Here is an 18336-nt window from a genome sequence, read left to right as displayed (position 1 = left end):
TTGACGTTGTCCGTTTGAGGTTTAATTCTACTAGCAAATTTGGAGAAAACATTGAGTGAAAATAGCTTCTAAAAGTTGAATTTGATAATCAAAAGGTCCCTTGTGGGGCGCCAAAGTGTGCGCTCAATCTCCGTAATCTAGATAAAACGGCTCGGAAAATAATGTTTTATCACGTATTCTCGGTAATACGGACATTCATCGTCATTAAATTATAAATAAGCCAAAAACTCACATAACTCATGTTCATAATTTCAACCAATATTCAGCTTCAATAAAAAAAATTGGCGCAAGCTAGCCACAAGAACCAATCGGTAATGTCCTTGAAACAAATTGCTCTTTTTGGCGGTCAGCCTTAATCAAGGCTGAACCGAATTAGAACCAAAAAACAGTAAAAAAACGGTCAAATGGGGCTATAGCCCCTCGGGTCTACATGTTTTAAGGTCTGCATATGGGTGGACTCGAACCCGGTTGACCATTTTATATGCATCTATACTCTTGTTTTATATGCATATATACTCTACATTTGCATTGCAACATCGCAAGCTTTTGGCGGCAATTGTGATGCCCGCTAAAAGCCATGTTCAATTTGTTGACGCCCAATTGAGTCACGAAACACTATTTTGGCAAGCTGAAAAACACTCAATTTGTTTTGAAAAAGAATCTAAATAACATCACTTTTGGGTGTTTGATAAAAACAACGACTTTAATCAAAAACAAGAAGACGTCAGTTTTGTCTGAAAAAAGAAAAATGTCTGGAGGCCATTTTTAAGCGAGTTTGTTTCCCAATCATCAGTTTTTTGGGACAAACCCGTAAACAGATTAATCAAACGCAGAACAGATGCACGAAGCATGATCAGTTTAACTGGGCAAATGAGAAATTATGCAAAAATTGAACAACCAATTAAAAAAAATAGAAGAATCAAACCAAAATTTTTAGGGCAAAAAAAAGAGGAGAGGATAATACTAACAAAAAATAAACCCACATCCTTTTTTTAAAAAGCGGAAAAATTTAAACGTTTTCCAAAACTTTTTTTTCTAAAAAAAGCCGGATAGTACGAGTTAAAACGTCCACAATAGATAAAGGGCTGTTTAGTTTTCTCATAGGAGAAAATTACTTTGGACTTGAGTTTGAGTGTAAGCAGAATCAGTTAAACTACACATCTCATTTTTCAAAGCAAGATCATTTATAAGGAAAATAAAAGTCGTCAGTGAACAGGATGGTATTATGGTAGACTATTAAATTATCCAAACCATGACCTTGTAGATCGTGTCTGTAGAAGACATGATTTGGTGAACACATCGTCCAATAACAGCTACAGAGCTCTCAATCGGAAAGCAAACGACTATTGGCTTTTGACAATCGATCTGTCCGAATTGTAGTATAAGTGCAAAGCTAAAGTCCAGCTTCTGCGATGGAACATCGCCATGATCCGATCCTTGATTTGCTTTGAATAGAAAACATACTGTTTTTAAAAGGTGCTCATACAATAATCTGGAAAAAAAAAGATTTCACACTAATTCCATTTTCAGTTTTAATTTTCAGCCAACTTATGCTACATTAAAAAAAACGTGTCGTTCAAAATAGTACACTAATGATTAATTTCATTTTTCACGTTTTCTTAGCTAATTTTGCCAATGATTCAAGTTTCTGTAAAAATTTGGGGGAAAATTGATTTTTTTCATTTTTTTTCTTGGTTACTGAATTGTTTTCTCTATGTATGGTTCAAATTCATATGAAACACGGAGCGCCGGTTGCTGAGCAAGACGCGCCCAAAGTTCCCATCGTTGTGGTCGGATCATTCTGTGCTCATCAACTGGCTATCCTTCTTACATTTGAACTTGAAGTGGAGAAGAGAATTCAGTCAGCAAATTATCTTTGCAAAAAATTTGGTCTTGACTTGAATGAAACAAAAGAATCTGCTCCTTAGTTAGCTATGGAGACAGTTTTATTTGCTGTTCTTTTTCTGAAAATTCATCTTGCGTGTCTTCTATTTCCTACTTTAATTTTCTTTCACAGCTGTGGGAGATGCAAACCAGGGAAATGCCCACTTTCAAGGTCTGCTCCATCTTCGATTACTGCCACGTCACTTTTGACGTGTGCAAGACCAGTCCGAAAACTGTGTGCGCAGACTACAAAACTGCTACGGTAAGTTATTTTTACTTCAGTGACTATTTAGTGGATTCGCATTATTCTCTTCTTATACCAAAAAATGATTAACTATACCATTAAAAAAAAGACAAAAAATAAAAAAAAGACAAAATGCTTAACTGTACCAGGGGCGGGTTTCGGGGAGGAAGAGTGCTCGAGTATTCGGCTCCCTACCGATTTGATGGGTCCCTCATCTGGTGCTATTTCAGAAAACCGTTTTAGGCCGGCCGACCCTAAAATTTTTCTACGGCACCAATATATATACAGCACCTTCGGCACTAATATATACTGATTTTGATGTACTAGCAGTTGGTCAAGAGACAAATGTTTTTTTTTTAATACAAAGAGCTGTGTGAAATGTGTCGTGGTTTGATGCATATATTATAGAAAATAAATATTCCATGGGGTGGACCTAATATTTCAAAAATACATCATACACATTTTTTTCAACATTTTTTGTGAATCCGACTTTGAATGTCGGAAGTTTAAATGAATTTTTTGTGCTCTTTTTTAAAATTTTTGAGAAAAAGTTTTAGTACGGCTCTTTTTCTCCAAAAAATAACGTGTGGGCGACAAAAGCTACGAGCATCTTAAAAAGTAGGCACTGAAATAGAAGCGTCATCACCATGAACCCCCTCCCCCCGTCCCCACAATTGGCGCTTGAAATAATTGTATATTACAAAACAAAACTAAATATATTGTCTTTATCCATCTAAGAGAGAGCTAGACGGCGGGCGGATGCCTTTTCAAGATTCTCCCAAGCCGAAATGAATTTTAAACGTACTATTTCATCATTTTAATTTAAACGTACTATTTCATGATTATAAGTTTCGGGCTTGAAAAATAGAAAAAATAAATGAAATACACAAACTCATTATTCATCTTAATCGTGTTAATCTTATTTTTGTGTGTAGAAGTGTGGCATGTTCGCCAAGTGTATGAAACACGAGTGGGTTGCGGCTGCAGTTGAGTGGTCTCCATGGTCAACTGTAGATGGTAAGATCACAGCCATTTTTTTAAAACCTTTATAGTAGATAGGTCGCAGTAAAAAATGTGTATAGATCATGGGTCCCGTCATAATATGTTGCTAATTTGACATGACAAATTGGCAAGTAAACAAGTGTGAACTTTTGTTCTTAACATAATCGCTTATCAGATTTTATTTTTCACGGAACAATCTATAATTTAAGAACCTCAAGCTTGATTTGCTTGAAATTTTTGATTATTTACAACTATGATGCATCAATTTTTGCCTATATTTTCTATCAACCGCCAAGAAAAAGTGCTATGTGCGTTTCCAGCAACAAGCAGTGTGCGAACCAATGAACAACTTTGAGTTTCTCAAGAATTTTATTTTGTGAAAAGTCAAGTCTCTGTGTTAGATGCCCAGTTTGTCCTTCATAACCAAAAATGAAAGCCAAACAGCTTCGAAAAAGAATTTACATTGGCATATATTTTATTAAGTAAACAAGAGTATCCGATTGCTGTGCTAGTATCATAGAAAGTTCCGACCAAGATGATTATTTTTGTAGATATTTTTCTCAAATTTGCTGGTTTGTGCGGTGTAATGAGAGGAAAAACGAAAACTTAGAAAGCTGGTTACATAATTTTAATCGACTATAGCTGACTTAAGACAAAGAAGCTCAACAAAAATTAATATATTTTTTCCCAACTGTTTTGATTAGTTAAGAACATTTATTGCCTGAAACTGCTAGATGGAGTTTCAAAAACGTGTTTTCCTGAAGTAAAAATAAATCTGTATTGGCTAAATATAATTTTTACCCTATTATATCACCACTCGCTTTGTTTGATCGAAATGAAGCAAAGAGGTAAAATTTTGAAATCAATTTTTCTCGACATTGAAGCTTGAAAGTAAGTTTAGTGTTTTATTACAGTATAAGTCTATCTTGATCTGCTTAGATCACTCGGCCGAATGTACCGAGTGTAAGATGGTTGTTGACTACATGAAGAGCTACTTGGCCGACTACAGCCACAGAAACGAGATCATCCACGAGGTAGAGATGGTATGCGAGAAGTTCTTCACAGCCGACGAATGCGAAACTTACGTGGGGGAGTCAATCGGAGTAAGTCAATTTCCGCCCCCCTTTTCCCTCCCTCTCCCAAGAGATATAATTTACCTATCAAATATATGTTGAAACCGACGTTTTCATAATTGTGTTGACATGGAAAACATCAGTGACCGATTTCCTCATGGCCATGTTCATTTCAACCGTTCGGAAAATGTGAACAAAAAATTTTTTTTGAGGCGGAACGGTTGAAGATACCAATAACGTTGATCTCACGATGTTTTTTTTAAAACTTTTTCAGTGTGATGCAGGGGCGGAGCTAGGATTTTTTCGGGGAGGGAGGGTTGGTTGGAGTTTTTAAATGTGGGATTTTTTTTTAGCTCGAAATTGATTTTGCGAGAGCTTCCAGAACACCTAAATACGCATTATTATTATAGCATTAAGTCATATTTTTAGAAAAAAATGGTCCGAAGGCAAGTTTGTGAAAATACAGGTCATTAATTCCATTTTCGTGCACTTTTTTTGGAAAATTTTGACAAAAAATTGCCTTTTTTTCGGCGCGGGCTTGCTGTTGAAACTTGCGATGATGACTTATTTGGATTGTAGGTTCGCATGATTCGACAATTTTTTTTTTGCAGTTAACTAATTTTGATGCATGGATATGTTTCGCATAAACAAGAAGCACAATTTTTCAAATGTGCCCAGACAGACAGCCTGGAGAGCCTGAATTTTTCAGATGTGCCTAGAGATCGTCTGCGACTCGCAGAAACCACAATTATTATAATTATTATCAATATTATTAAATGAAAATCAAAGAACATCTCACTTTGCTGCTTTTTCTTCCCGCCACTGAAAAAAAAAAACGTTTTGGTGTTATAGATTTTTTTGTTTTGTTTTTCACGCAAAATCCGGCACTATGCAAAATCATTGGAGTGCGTTGAGAGAAATATCATCACGTACAGAGAAAATTCTTTATTTCTGACCTAGAATACTTTATATTTAATCTAATTTTCTGGTCAGAAATTCTTTGTGAAGTGTTTAAATAAAGCAAGGATAAATTTCTTTATTTCTCACCTTATTTCTGATCAGAAAATAGCTAAATCTAGGCTATTTTCTGCTAGAAAAATTTCTACGACTGGGTCTCGAACTCCGGACCTGCAATTTTAGAGGCGGATCTGCAATAACAAGTGTTAGTTTGCATTGTTTTGCTACGGCTATTATTTATTCTCTAAGCATGTTTATCTCGTTTCTGTTGAGCAGTGAACTGATTTCTGGTTATTTCTTTCCAGAGTTTGTTTATTTCCAAACAAAGAAAGAAATAGATCATTTCTGAGCAGAAAAAACAAAAAAATTGGCTAGATAGTCTATTTAACATTTCTATTTAGAAAAACTGCCTTCGCTGGGTACGGGAGTTTAAAGCCCCTTCAGCCGTGATTCGAACCACATAAAAAATTTCCAAAAAACATCCCATTGTCACATTTAAATTTTTGCTTTTTAGTATAATTTCGAGCTAATTTTGGCTAATTTTTAGGATAGTTATAGGTGTTATAATAGATAAAAAAGCCCCATTTTCCTTCGTGAAAAACTAGATTTTGAAGTTTAAATTAGGGGTTTTTTTGAATTCTCAATAAGTTTTTGATTATTGTTTTATTAAAGTTCCGTGCTACTTGCTACTTGCACAAACGTTGCACTCTTGTTGCAATTTTCAATTTGTGGAAATTGAATCTTAGAATTTTTAAACCAATTTCGACCAGTAACTGGATACCTTCTTCACCATTGCTTGCATATTTGTTTAGACCCTGTTGGAGCTTCTGGATACTGAAGTATCCGCCGACGAAATTTGTTCTCTCCTCCAACTCTGCTCTTCATCTCAAGTAAGAAAAAACATACCAATACACCCCCCCTATTTCTGTAGCCCTGGAGTAGTATGTAATCATAAGCCATGCGAAGTTTATGCAAATGAAACGTGAAGAGTTTTTCAGATTTTCGATAATCACGGAAAATGAATGAAATGTTTCACAACGTTTTTTCAACATGTTTTGGCAATTTCTTGATTGACAACAACAAACGCACGCAACCTGACACTGCATCCTGGACATCTAAGATCTATGCTATTTGCTATTCCAACCAATTGTGGAAACAAAGTTTGCGAGGTTATATGATCGAAAAACTAGCATTTCAGCCCTGATTGGCCATCTGCTGTTGTCAGAATGAAAGAAAACAAAAATTGATGTTTATGCTAATTATAGAACGATATAACAAGGGCAACCTGATCGAGTATTAACAAAGAGATTATCTTTTCAAGACACCAGTTGTTAGTTTAAAAGTATTTTTGTAACCCAACAAACTAAGCATTATGCGAAAAAGAAATAACTACAAAATTCTGTTAACTGTGTAATTGGAAGTCAAAAAACATAAATTCCATTGTGATTTTGTTTTTACCAGGACCTGGAACCAGCAACTGTACAACCAGGAACTGCGTCACCAACTCCATGGTCAGAGGAAAAAGTAGCCACACCTCCTCCGAGCAGCAGGGGACTCCTGGGAGCCGATGAGTGTGTGTCCAGTCTAGAAGTGATCTGCAGCGACCCAGAACTCATGATGGTGAGTGTCAGAGTAGTTTTATTTAATAAAGGTGATTACTAAGTCTTAATTGCAGTCTCAAAAAAAATTAGTAATCAATTTGCAACAAATCATGACATTATTTAACGATTTTACTGCCTTTTCGTGAGAATTAATATGGGAAAATTCATGTCATGAGTATCCTTGGGAGGAGGGGTCTTAATTTGGTTGGGCCCGTTTTTTTGCTGTTCTCAAAATTTTGAGCCCAGTTTTTGCTGTTGTCAATTAAAGTAGTCTTAAAAATCATTTTTTGGAGTTTTAAGGGCACGCTTCACCGCTGCTCTTGTTAGAGTACCTAGTGCTGTGTTGAGTTTACACAAACTAGCGATGCCAACCGAGTCGGTAAAAATTTCTAGCGCTCGCCCTAAGGACCAGATGTCTCGTGGTGTAAAGTCTGCATGTATCCACACAATTTAACCTTCTCGTGTTACGTTCATTTAGTCTTTTTGATGAAATTTTGAGCGTACTCTTTAAGTAGCGGCCTCCAAAAGTTGTCAAGTCTCTCTTTTGCTCGCTTCCAGGATTAGTTGGTCAGTTTACCAGTAGAAGTCATAAAGAAATTTTTGCCGTCAAAATTGACATTTTTTGAAAACTAAATGAATCATTTTTGAGCATCAGGAGCAAAACTAATAAATGAAAATTTGGGCCCCGAGGTATCCCAACTCTTAACTAATTATTCGTTCATCAGAACCCTTAAATCGAAGTTCTGATTTTATGTTTCCTCTATACTGATCGAATCAAATTTAAATATTCTACCATAAATCCGCAGGAAGGCAGTGTCGAAATTCGAACTGAAAATCAAAACATGTAAAGTGAACTGAGTCGTATGAAGAAATCAAAGTGAGAATAAAATGTCTGCTCGTATATCAGGGCAAACTTTCCGACCACACTCTTAGACTAATTAAAACTTTGCTGGTCTTAATGCAACTTGAGACGCATTCATCCGCCGGTTACGAGTGTATTAAGAACGCAATATATCTATTCAAAATTGGTCAAATTAACAGATTTCAAGCCTCCGTAACTTTACAAAAAATGATCACAAGTGAAATTTTTCAAGCTCCAGTCAACAATATTTCCCAGATTAAAAAAAATTTGTCACAAATGCTTGGTTAGAAAGTCCAAATTTATCAGTTTTTGGACAATTTTATTCTCAGAAATTATCAACTGTTTAAACTCATTTTTGAGTAGAATTAGTATTTTTTAAAAAAAAGATTTGCTGTCAAGGGTAGGTATACTGCTGAAATTTTTCCCTTTCTTGCTTCAAATTTTTTTTCCTCTTTAAATCGTTAAATGTTTTTTTTTGATTTCTTGATTAACTATCGATATTAAAAAATAACAGAAGTCATAGCAGGATCGTAGGCGCCTGAAAACGGGCTGCATAGTTCCACGGCGTTCTCGCAATGAGATTTCGTTTGGTTGTAAATGTAGTAACTTTTACAATGAATGGAATCTAATTTGCAAACAATTAATTATTATTATTATTATTATTATTACAAAAAAAAAGCATAAAATTCGAAAATCGGAACAATAAAACCAAACTGAGTTAAAACCAGATGACAAACTGCGTGAGCGAATCCGATATGTTAGGCATCGAGGGCAGACTGGATAAACGACCATGCGCATCAATATTTCCGTTTAGTTATAAACTCGTAAAACAAAACCAAAGAAAAATTGACTGATTTCCCATATACAAATTGATGCTTCAGAAGGTATCTGTCTAAAGCTTCCAATTCCCTTTCATTTTCCTCTTAATTTATGAAATTTTTGGCACCATTATTTTTGGAGTTTTCTGGTTTTCATGTTGCAAAAAAAAATAAGGAAAAGCTGGTTAATGCACGACCAGGCTTGTAGAATATCTCTCGTCATATTAACGTGTAAGAGGCAAATAAAATCTATACTACGGATCAGGATGTCAGCGATTTCATTTTTAAATTACCGTAACGGACGCAATAGATATCGTTTTGTTATTGTTCCGATTTTCGATACGAAAGTGACGGAATATTTGTGCTCAGGGTGGGTTTTTTTTTCTTCAGACAAATTTCGACTTTTTAACTAGCCATTTTTGACGGAATTGTTTTATATCATTCAAAAGGTATTGTTGTCCTGAGCTTAAATTCGAAACAATATTCTACCTGTGATCATTTTTCGTAAAGTTATAGGGGTTTAAAGCTTGCCATTTTGGCCAATTTGCGACAACTAACGCGAGATATATTTCGCGCTATTAACGCGTAAGCGCAGATTTAATCCATCTTAGAAATCAATCCAAATTGATTGAAAGAAGCTTATTTCTAATTGATTTGTTACAAGGAGCGAAATCTACTGTTTTGTACTTTATATGGCGTGTGGGGGGATGTTTTCATAGAAAAAAATTCAAATTTTAGAAAAAAATTTCGTTTTATTTTATTTTATTTTTTGTTGCTTATGATATTACTGCTCCATAAACCTTAACGGTAGTCGGAACATTCAGGGCTTCGCTCTGATACGAGCATTTTTGTTTACTTAGTGTGTGTAGGGATAAAAGTAATAATCAGAAAAAGAAAAAATTAAGTTTTTTTGCAATATTTTAGAAGCTTTTTGAAAAAATTTTTGGGCGTTAGAGGATAGTAGGAGCATTCAGCGTTTATTACAGATACAACCAGATTGATTCCCTTCTATTGATGATTTTTGATAATTTGAGTTAGAATGTTAAAAATCTCTCAATTATTTGTAAAACTACAATCTTTCGAAATGTAAACGCAACAAAATTGACAGAAACAAGTGAAAATTTTTGAAAAACGAAACTAGAGTAGCAATTTTTTGAAAGAACTCCACTACTCCATAAAGCTTAAAATGCAGCCGGTAATTTCAGAGCTTTGGCCGTATACGAGCAGTCTTGTTGTTCCGACGTTGGATACGAAAGTAACGGAATATTTGTGCTCGGGTGGGTTTTTTTTTTCTTCAGACAATTTTTGACTTTTTAACTAGCCATTTTTGACGGAATTTTTTTATATCATTCAAAAGGTATTGTTGTCCTGAGCTTAAATTTGAAAAGATATTTCACCTGTGATAATTTTTTGTAAAGTTATGAGGGTTTAAAGATTGTCATTTTGGCCATTTTGACCAATTTGGGACAATTAACGCGCGATATAATTCGCGCTATTAACGCGTAAGCGGAGATTTAATCCGTCTTATAAATCGTTCCAAATTAGTTGAACGAAGCTTATTTGCCATAATTGATTTGTTATAAGGAACGAAATCTCCCTTTTTGTACTTTATATGGCGTGTGGGGTGATGATTTTCATTTAAAAAAATTCAAATTTTAGAAAAAAAAATTTTCATTTTATTTTATTTCATTTAATTTTTTTATGTTATTACTGCTGCTCCATAATCCTTAAAAGGCAGTCGGAACATTCAGGGCTTCGCCCTGATACGAGCAGTCTTTTTGATATTTCAAAAACGTACATTTATTTTTACAATTTGTTTGGTAAATCGGTTAGCAGTTTCAAATAATAGACCATTTGAATTGGTGTGTAGTTATGAACCTCTTCAGGGCACCTAATTTTCATCAATTGGAAAAAAACCATAATCAATTGACAAACGTCATTGATTGGGGTTGCTGTTCAAATTTAACACACCAGTTTTTTAGTTAACCGATAAAAAAGTCGATTAAATAATTCGATTTTTAAAGAATTTTTTTAGAATTGTTGATATGACAGCTACTAATTTTGAAGAAATTATTAGAAAACTTCCACTTGTGAATGACACCACGTTTTTGATCAGATGAAAAATTTGCATTTAAAAAGTCTCATTTCAGCAAAATAATAGTTTTGGCTTTCTTTATTTGTTTTACGTTTTCTTACAGCAAAAACTACTCGATTTTTTTCTTTTACATAATGTATAAGAGCTTAACAAATAAAACAAAGCACGTAAAACGCAGTCGGACCAATCAGATGATATTCTAATTTATGTACAAATAATCTTACAAGTTCTTAGCGCAGTCGGACCAATCAGATGATATTCAAATTTATGTACAAATAATCTTACAAGTTGTTAAGTAAATCGGTTTGCGGTTTGCGGTTTCTGCAAAAAATAGATCAATTGAAAGAGCGAGTTCATAAGCATCTCTTCCATGATTCGAATTCATGAGCTCCTCATCAATTAGAATAAACTTCGTTCAAAAACAAACGTCATTGATTTAAGTTTCTGCTCCTAGTTGAAATGCGAGTTGTTATTCGAACTTAGCGCACCAGAAATACTCCGAAAATTTTTACGAAAAGCGTCTTAAGTTTCTTTGAAATACTGCCTTTTACGAGATTATCCTTTATTCGCCCATGCCTCAAAGTATGTGTCAAGTTTTTACACCGATTGCACACGCGTTTCGAAATTGACTCTATTTACATTCTCAGATCCTTTCTGTTGCTTTTAACAGAACTGTTTTTTCTTATAATCATTGGTATGCTAGTTTGTATGTTTAAAAAACGTTTCGAATTTTTTCACTCCTGAAAGAAACTATGTTTTTGGGTTGGAAATTGGCTTCTGCGGTACGCAGAGCAGTTTTGAATTCGCAGTCGATCTAACTATCCACATCCAGTTTCAAGCATTAAAAATCGATTATAATATAATTTTAGTACCAGTCTCACAAAAATTGAGAAAAAAATTGATTTTAATTTTTAAATGAAACAGTAATGTTCCACCTGAATTGTTTATATATTATGCTTTTCGTATACGTTGGTTTATGAAAAAAATGGGAAAAATTTTAAAAACAATTTTCAAATCATTTCAAATTTAAAAAGGTTTATTTTTGCATTTCTTCTGTGGGTTCTAGTTGTTTCATGATAGAAGTTTTAAGTTTTTTGAACACCACTTTAGTTTCATGATTTATATAGAAGAGTTATTTTTCACCTACCGCGGGATTCTAACTAATACGAAGGGATCTCTATGAAACTTTTGTTTCTTTGTAAAACTTTGTGTTCAGGTGAACCAAAGAGTGACATGGCATCTTAGAGATTTATGACAGAAAAAAAATATGACAGAGCAGTTTTGAATTCGCAGTCGATCTAACTATCCACATCCAGTTTCAAGCATTAAAAATCGATTATAATATAATTTTAGTTCCAGTCTCACAAAAATTGAGAAAAAAATTGATTTTAATTTTTAAATGAAACAGTAATGTTCCACCTGAATTGTTTATATATTATGCTTTTCGTATACGTTGGTTTATGAAAAAAATGGGAAAAACTTTAAAAACAATTTTCAAATCATTTCAAATTTAAAAAGGTTTATTTTTGCATTTCTTCTGTGGGTTCTAGTTGTTTCATGATAGAAGTTTTAAGTTTTTTGAACACCACTTTAGTTTCATGATTTATATAGAAGAGTTATTTTTCACCTACCGCGGGATTCTAACTAATACGAAGGGATCTCTATGAAACTTTTGTTTCTTTGTTAAACTTTGTGTTCAGGTGAACCAAAGAGTGACATGGCATCTTAGAGATTTATGACAGAAAAAAAATACAATCTATTATAATAGATTATAATTGATGGCTTTTTTCCTTTTACCCCACCTCACATACGCATGAACTTTGTTGTAACGAGTGATTTTACAAGGTTAAGCATGAGGACCAAATATGTTTGTCATGGCCTTACTCACAAAAATTGAGAAAAAATTGATTTTAATTTTTAAATGAAACAGTAATGTTCCACCTGAATTGTTTATATATTATGCTTTTCGTATACGTTGGTTTATGAAAAAAATGGGAAAAATTTTAAAAACAATTTTCAAATCATTTCAAATTTAAAAAGGTTTATTTTTGCATTTCTTCTGTGGGTTCTAGTTGTTTCATGATAGAAGTTTTAAGTTTTTTGAACACCACTTTAGTTTCATGATTTATATAGAAGAGTTATTTTTCACCTACCGCGGGATCTAGTTGTTTCATGATAGAAGTTTTAAGTTTTTTGAACACCACTGTAGTTTCATGATTTATATGGAAGAGTTATTTTTCATCTACCGCAGGATTCTAACTAATACGAAGGGATCTCTATGAAACTTTTGTTTCTTTGGAAAACTTTGTGTTCAGGTGAACCAAAGAGTGACATGGCATCTTAGAGATTTATGACAGAAAAAAAATACAATCTATTATAATAGATTATAATTGATGGCTTTTTTTCTTTTACCCCACCTCACATACGCATGAACTTTGTTGTAACGAGTGATTTTACAAGGTTAAGCATGAGGACCAAATATGTTTGTCATGGCCTTACTCACAAAAATTGAGAAAAAAATTGATTTTAATTTTTAAATGAAACAGTAATGTTCCACCTGAATTGTTTATATATTATGCTTTTCGTATACGTTGGTTTATGAAAAAAATGGGAAAAATTTTAAAAACAATTTTCAAATCATTTCAAATTTAAAAAGGTTTATTTTTGCATTTCTTCTGTGGGTTCTAGTTGTTTCATGATAGAAGTTTTAAGTTTTTTGAACACCACTTTAGTTTCATGATTTATATAGAAGAGTTATTTTTCACCTACCGCGGGTTCTAGTTGTTGCATGATAGAAGTTTTAAGTTTTTTGAACACCACTTTAGTTTCATGATTTATATAGAAGAGTTATTTTTCACCTGTGGGTTCTAGTTGTTTCATGATAGAAGTTTTAAGTTTTTTGAACACCAAAGATTTATTGGTGTTAGTTTCATGATTTATATAGAAGAGTTCAAGTATTAGTTTCATGATTTATATAGAAGAGTTATTTTTCACCTACCGCGGGATCTAGTTGTTTCATGATAGAAGTTTTAAGTTTTTTGAACACCACTTTAGTTTCATGATTTATATAGAAGAGTTATTTTTCACCTACCGCGGGATTCTAACTAATACGAAGGGATCTCTATGAAACTTTTGTTTCTTTGGAAAACTTTGTGTTCAGGTGAACCAAAGAGTGACATGGCATCTTAGAGATTTATGACAGAAAAAAATACAATCTATTATAATAGATTATAATTGATGGCTTTTTTCCTTTTACCCCACCTCACATACTAAGCATGAGGTCCAATAAGCATGAGGACCAAATATGTTTGTCATGGCCTTACTAGTTTGCACGCCAATTTTCGTAACATTAAGCCATAATGTACTTTAACCTTCCCGGGTTGTCCAAACGCCGCTACCTTAGAAATTTGCGGTTGTCCTCAACAATTCTTAAATTTTCTTCTTTTATATTATTATTAGTATTTGTATCATTATTATTATTATGTTCTTGTTATTAGGGCTAAACAAGATGAAGGGTATGAAGAATTTATCTGTTCAAAACTCGGCTCTTTTCAAATTTCCCATCCCCTCATTACAAATTAAAGCTGTTCAAAATTTCTTCGCATGGCTTTTTGCATGTACGAATTGTTTGTTCACCTGTTCATGCTGACACATTTTGTAGCAGCTGATATCATGAAAAGTCATTAAAGTAGACTTATTGTATTGAAAAAGTTAAAGGGGGGAACTGGAGAAGAGCCACAATTCTAGTTTTTCACCTTGCCAAGTTTCATTGCAGTATAAAAGTGTTATTGTTCTTTTTCAAAATTGAAATTGAAAGGTGTGGGGGGAAGTGGAAAAGAACCAACTTTTATTTAAAAAACTTTTTAGATTTTTGTACAAAAGCAGGCTCCAAGAATGTTACATACAAAGATTGGGACTTTTTCTTATTGATAAAATTAACATAGGTAATTTTTTGTAGGATGGTGAGCCGGGTTTTCCTAATTTTTATGCGGTTGTCCTAAAATGGGGGTCAGTATAATTTTCATGCACATCTAAATTCTTACACCCTTCGCAAACCTACAAGAACAACTGTGCTCCAATAGAAGAAAAACTTGTGTGAAAAAGTTATCTTCAGTTATCTTCAGTTTAGTTATAAATTCTGTTCATTCTTTGTTACAAACTCGGTTTTCATCGCCCCCATGCTGCCCCCATGGCTGCAGCTTGATAAGAAAATATGTCCATGAGCAAGTCTGCTCTGTGTCTTTCTTGAACGTCCTGTGCTGCGTTCATTTCCATAGATCTCCTGGCGTTTCTTGTCCGCGCATCAACAAATGCTCCAACACTGAGGAGCACAAGCATGTCAGAATACGGTTCTAATAAATCAGATAAATCAAATTTTAACAAGTATCAAAAAAATTCAAATATAAGTTTCTCTTTCTAGTTAGTAACCCACCATTATCAGCTGAAGTAGATTGGCTTTCTTCAAAGTATACGCTGGCTTGTTGAATATTTAGGCTCTTCTTCGAATCACCCCTTTTAATTTTGAAATTTCATATTACTTTAATATTCAGAAACATATTCAATTTTGGATTTGATTGCAAGTGGAAATGAGAAAAAATGGCATTTTTCCATCACCCCACCCCCCCCCCCCCCCCAGATTTGAAATTCAATAAAAAAATTGTTCACAGGTTAAGTTTGGTGAACAGACTTGCTCATCATACTCTACATCGTAACATCACGCATTGTTGTCTTAATTTTACTTTGACCGACTGATATTTTGAAAAAAATGCTTTTTTTGGGGTATCGAAAAAGCTTTTTTACAGTTACTCAAAAAAGCGTGAAGTTACTGGATGACTTTACAAAAATATTGTTTTCTGAGTTGCGATTAAAGCTTTGAGGACACGAAGAAGATCCAGATTGTAACGGTATTTACTTAGACCCAAAGTCAAAAATGAACGAGGCTTTAACCTAATTCTGGAAATTGAATATTATCTCTTGAATAGTTCCTTAAGTTACAGATTTTCCCTCAGTATTTTTCCTGATGCGTGAAAACAAAACCAGGATCAACATTATGAACCAAAATGAAAGAAGGAACATCTTTAGTAACTATAGCAATAAAATAAGCATTGGATTGTTGGCTTTTCCCGTTTTTTCCGCTGAAATTCTTTTTTGATATCCTAATTTTGTATCGAGTATGAAGACGAAATACGCTCGTCATAGCCCAATTAGTCTGCTTGCCGATTTTCGGGCTCTTTTTCAAGGAAAAAATTTCGACCCTTTTTCCTCCCACCTCCCCCCCCATCCCCCGACCGGGGACAATGTGAACAGTAACCTTACTAGTAAAAAATTGCAGGTGAGGGGAAAAGAAAAAGAACCAAGGCCCTTTTTCCACTTCCCCAGAACATTTTTTAAAAATTTCATTTTTTTTTCAGTTGCTCATTTTCTTTTCCACCCCATCCCCTCCCCCCTCCAATTGCAAAAAATATACAAATAATTTTTTGTTCCCATTGTCGGTTGGTTACCAAAATTGGTTTGAGCACTAATTAGTTTATGACAAAATTCTTCGGTCCTCATACTTTAACTTGTAAAGCCAATAGTTCGAACAAAAAGCTGTTGCATATGCGAGAAGGTAGGGAAAAGGAAAAAGAGCGCCTAAACGTAATGCATAGCAAATTTTTGCACTTCCTTTTTTAAATTTCTTCTTTGAAAACTATATTTAACTTTTTAGAATACAATGAAACCTTGCGTGGTGACCAAACTAACAATTTTAAGCATATTCGTTTTTCATACTTCACATCTTAAAATCGCGCATTTAGCCATAATTACTCGCGAAAGAAGTTTAAAAAACAGACGTTGAATGTAGGTTAAGAAAACTGATTCAATAGGTCAGCGCTTTCTTTCTCTCTCTCTCTCTCTCTCTCTCTTCTCTCTCTCTCTCTCTCCTCTTAGCGGAGCGATCGAGATTTAGTACTATCTAGAATCCCGAAAGGGTTAGGTTGGTAGCAATTATTTTGTACTGTTCTATGTTCTTTGCCCTTTTTGTCGCTACTCCTACGGTTGTACCGTCCTCTCTCGCAAACGCAAAAGATTCCGGCTATTTTCCGCTTCCCCCTTCCCCACGTTCAAATTTCAGTTTTAAAAACTAATTTTAAGTTTTCATATTGTAATTAATTTTTGCATGGTGACCGAACCAAATATTGTGAACACATTTGTTGTTCATGCCTTACATCGTAAGATTACGCATTCAGCCGTAATAGTTCGTAAAACAACTGAGAAGTTTAAAATTTGAAGTTTGAATTGAAAGCCTGAAAGAGCGAGTTTTAAAAAAATAAACTCACAAGAGTTCAATTCCCGATACAGGAGGCTGTTAATGGCCGAATTTAACTTAATATTCTGATAAAAACTGATAAAAAAAAAGAAATCACAATCATTTATTAACTGCCTTTTTCAATTCAATGGCTCCTTAACACCAACTAACTGCATTCTCGCTATCATCGATGGCTCAATCAACTATCCTCACTATCTTCTCAAGTGTCAACTCTTTCTCTCTAACTCCCAGATCGAATTGAATGTTTTCTAAGCAAAATTGTTCTCACCGGAGTAAAAAAACGATTTCTACTCCGGTTTCACCCCTAATCCAAGTTTTGCTTAACCAACCAACCACACACCATTTTAATTTGAAAAATTGAATGTCGTTAAAAGTTTGGTTGTGAGTTTGGTTCCCACCTCCCGGGTATAGTGGGATACCTTTTTGATGGCTACCTACATATTTTTAAGAATTTATAATTCCAACCTTAACTATAGTCCAATACCGACCTTCAAGCCATCATGTGAACGTTTTTTAAATATAAGGGTTCGAATGAAACCAAAAAGCCTCCACCGCGTAGTTAAGTAGAAATTTCGACCATTCATTTTTATACGACGTCCATTTTTCAAGCTGAACTCTTATTGCTGCTAGTTTTTGCATGTTTTTAATCTCGATGAGTTGCGATCAATATCTTTGATCTGATAGCTAAGCTCAAGCCAATTTTTGCCAAGTTTCTCTCTTAATCAATCCACAATTTCAATGTTGCAACCTAAAATCTATTTCCTTTTAGCTTCTGCTTTAACTCTGTGATTGACAATTTTTTCCCAATTATCAGCTCCCATTTATTAGGGTTGGAGTGAAGACTTACGTTGATTTTTGATTTTAATTATGAGGTTTTCAATGCATAGTCGGTCCTAAACGCCTAAAAATTATTTAAAAGTCACCGAGGAGTCACTCTTCCTTTTACGGGGTAAAAATCTCATGGGATCTGAGCTATTAAGTTTCATCCATTTTACATCAGTGGTTCCTAAATTAAGAAACTTCCAAGGCACTTTAACACTTTTCACCGAAAAAGTAACAATTCTGAAGGAGTTGGCGAAGATATTTTTTCTTAAATAGGTCTTTTTCGAAATCGGTATCGAAGTTTTCTCGTTTGAAGTTTCCTATTGCAGCCATTAACTCAATATGCCCTCCCAATTATTTCTCCTAAATTGCTCATTTCTGGTCTTAATGGTGGTTTTCCCAAATGCTGATAACTTCCGGTCCTACTGTCGGCAAGATGTACCAATTAACTGCCTTTCATATCCCAAAGTCTGGGCTCTTTGAAATCAATGGCCTGAGAAACGACATCCGCAAGTTGGTGTGGGGATTATTTACTTAGACATAACACCGAGAGTACAATTTTAGGGGTTTGGGCTTCTAAACTTGAGCGTGCCTCATTTAATTCTGTAACCTAATAAATTTTGGTCTCATTTCCACTGATAGTTATTAAATTCTAAAAAAGCTGTTTGACC

At 34.2% G+C, this 18336-nt stretch overlaps 2 protein-coding genes across 3 annotated transcripts in view; one reads left to right on the top strand and one right to left on the bottom strand.

Annotated features, from left to right (window-relative positions):
- The window catches only part of LOC134852992 (inactive selenide, water dikinase-like protein), a 304439-nt gene that overhangs the window by 126941 nt on the left and 159162 nt on the right, over window positions 1–18336 (bottom strand). The gene's annotated exons all lie outside the window — the stretch shown is intronic.
- The window catches only part of LOC134853073 (uncharacterized), a 150289-nt gene that overhangs the window by 19633 nt on the left and 112320 nt on the right, over window positions 1–18336 (top strand). For both annotated transcript variants that reach the window (XM_063869008.1, XM_063869007.1), the window contains exons 5-9: window positions 2018–2146; window positions 3064–3145; window positions 4070–4233; window positions 5973–6050; window positions 6622–6780. In XM_063869008.1, the coding sequence (XP_063725078.1) occupies window positions 2018–2146; window positions 3064–3145; window positions 4070–4233; window positions 5973–6050; window positions 6622–6780 (612 nt within the window). The remainder of the gene's footprint in view (window positions 1–2017; window positions 2147–3063; window positions 3146–4069; window positions 4234–5972; window positions 6051–6621; window positions 6781–18336) is intronic.

Source organism: Symsagittifera roscoffensis, chromosome 8, assembly GCF_963678635.1.
Source record: "Symsagittifera roscoffensis chromosome 8, txSymRosc1.1, whole genome shotgun sequence".
Lineage (NCBI taxonomy): Eukaryota > Metazoa > Xenacoelomorpha > Acoela > Convolutidae > Symsagittifera > Symsagittifera roscoffensis.
This window is presented reverse-complemented; position numbering and strand designations above follow the sequence as displayed.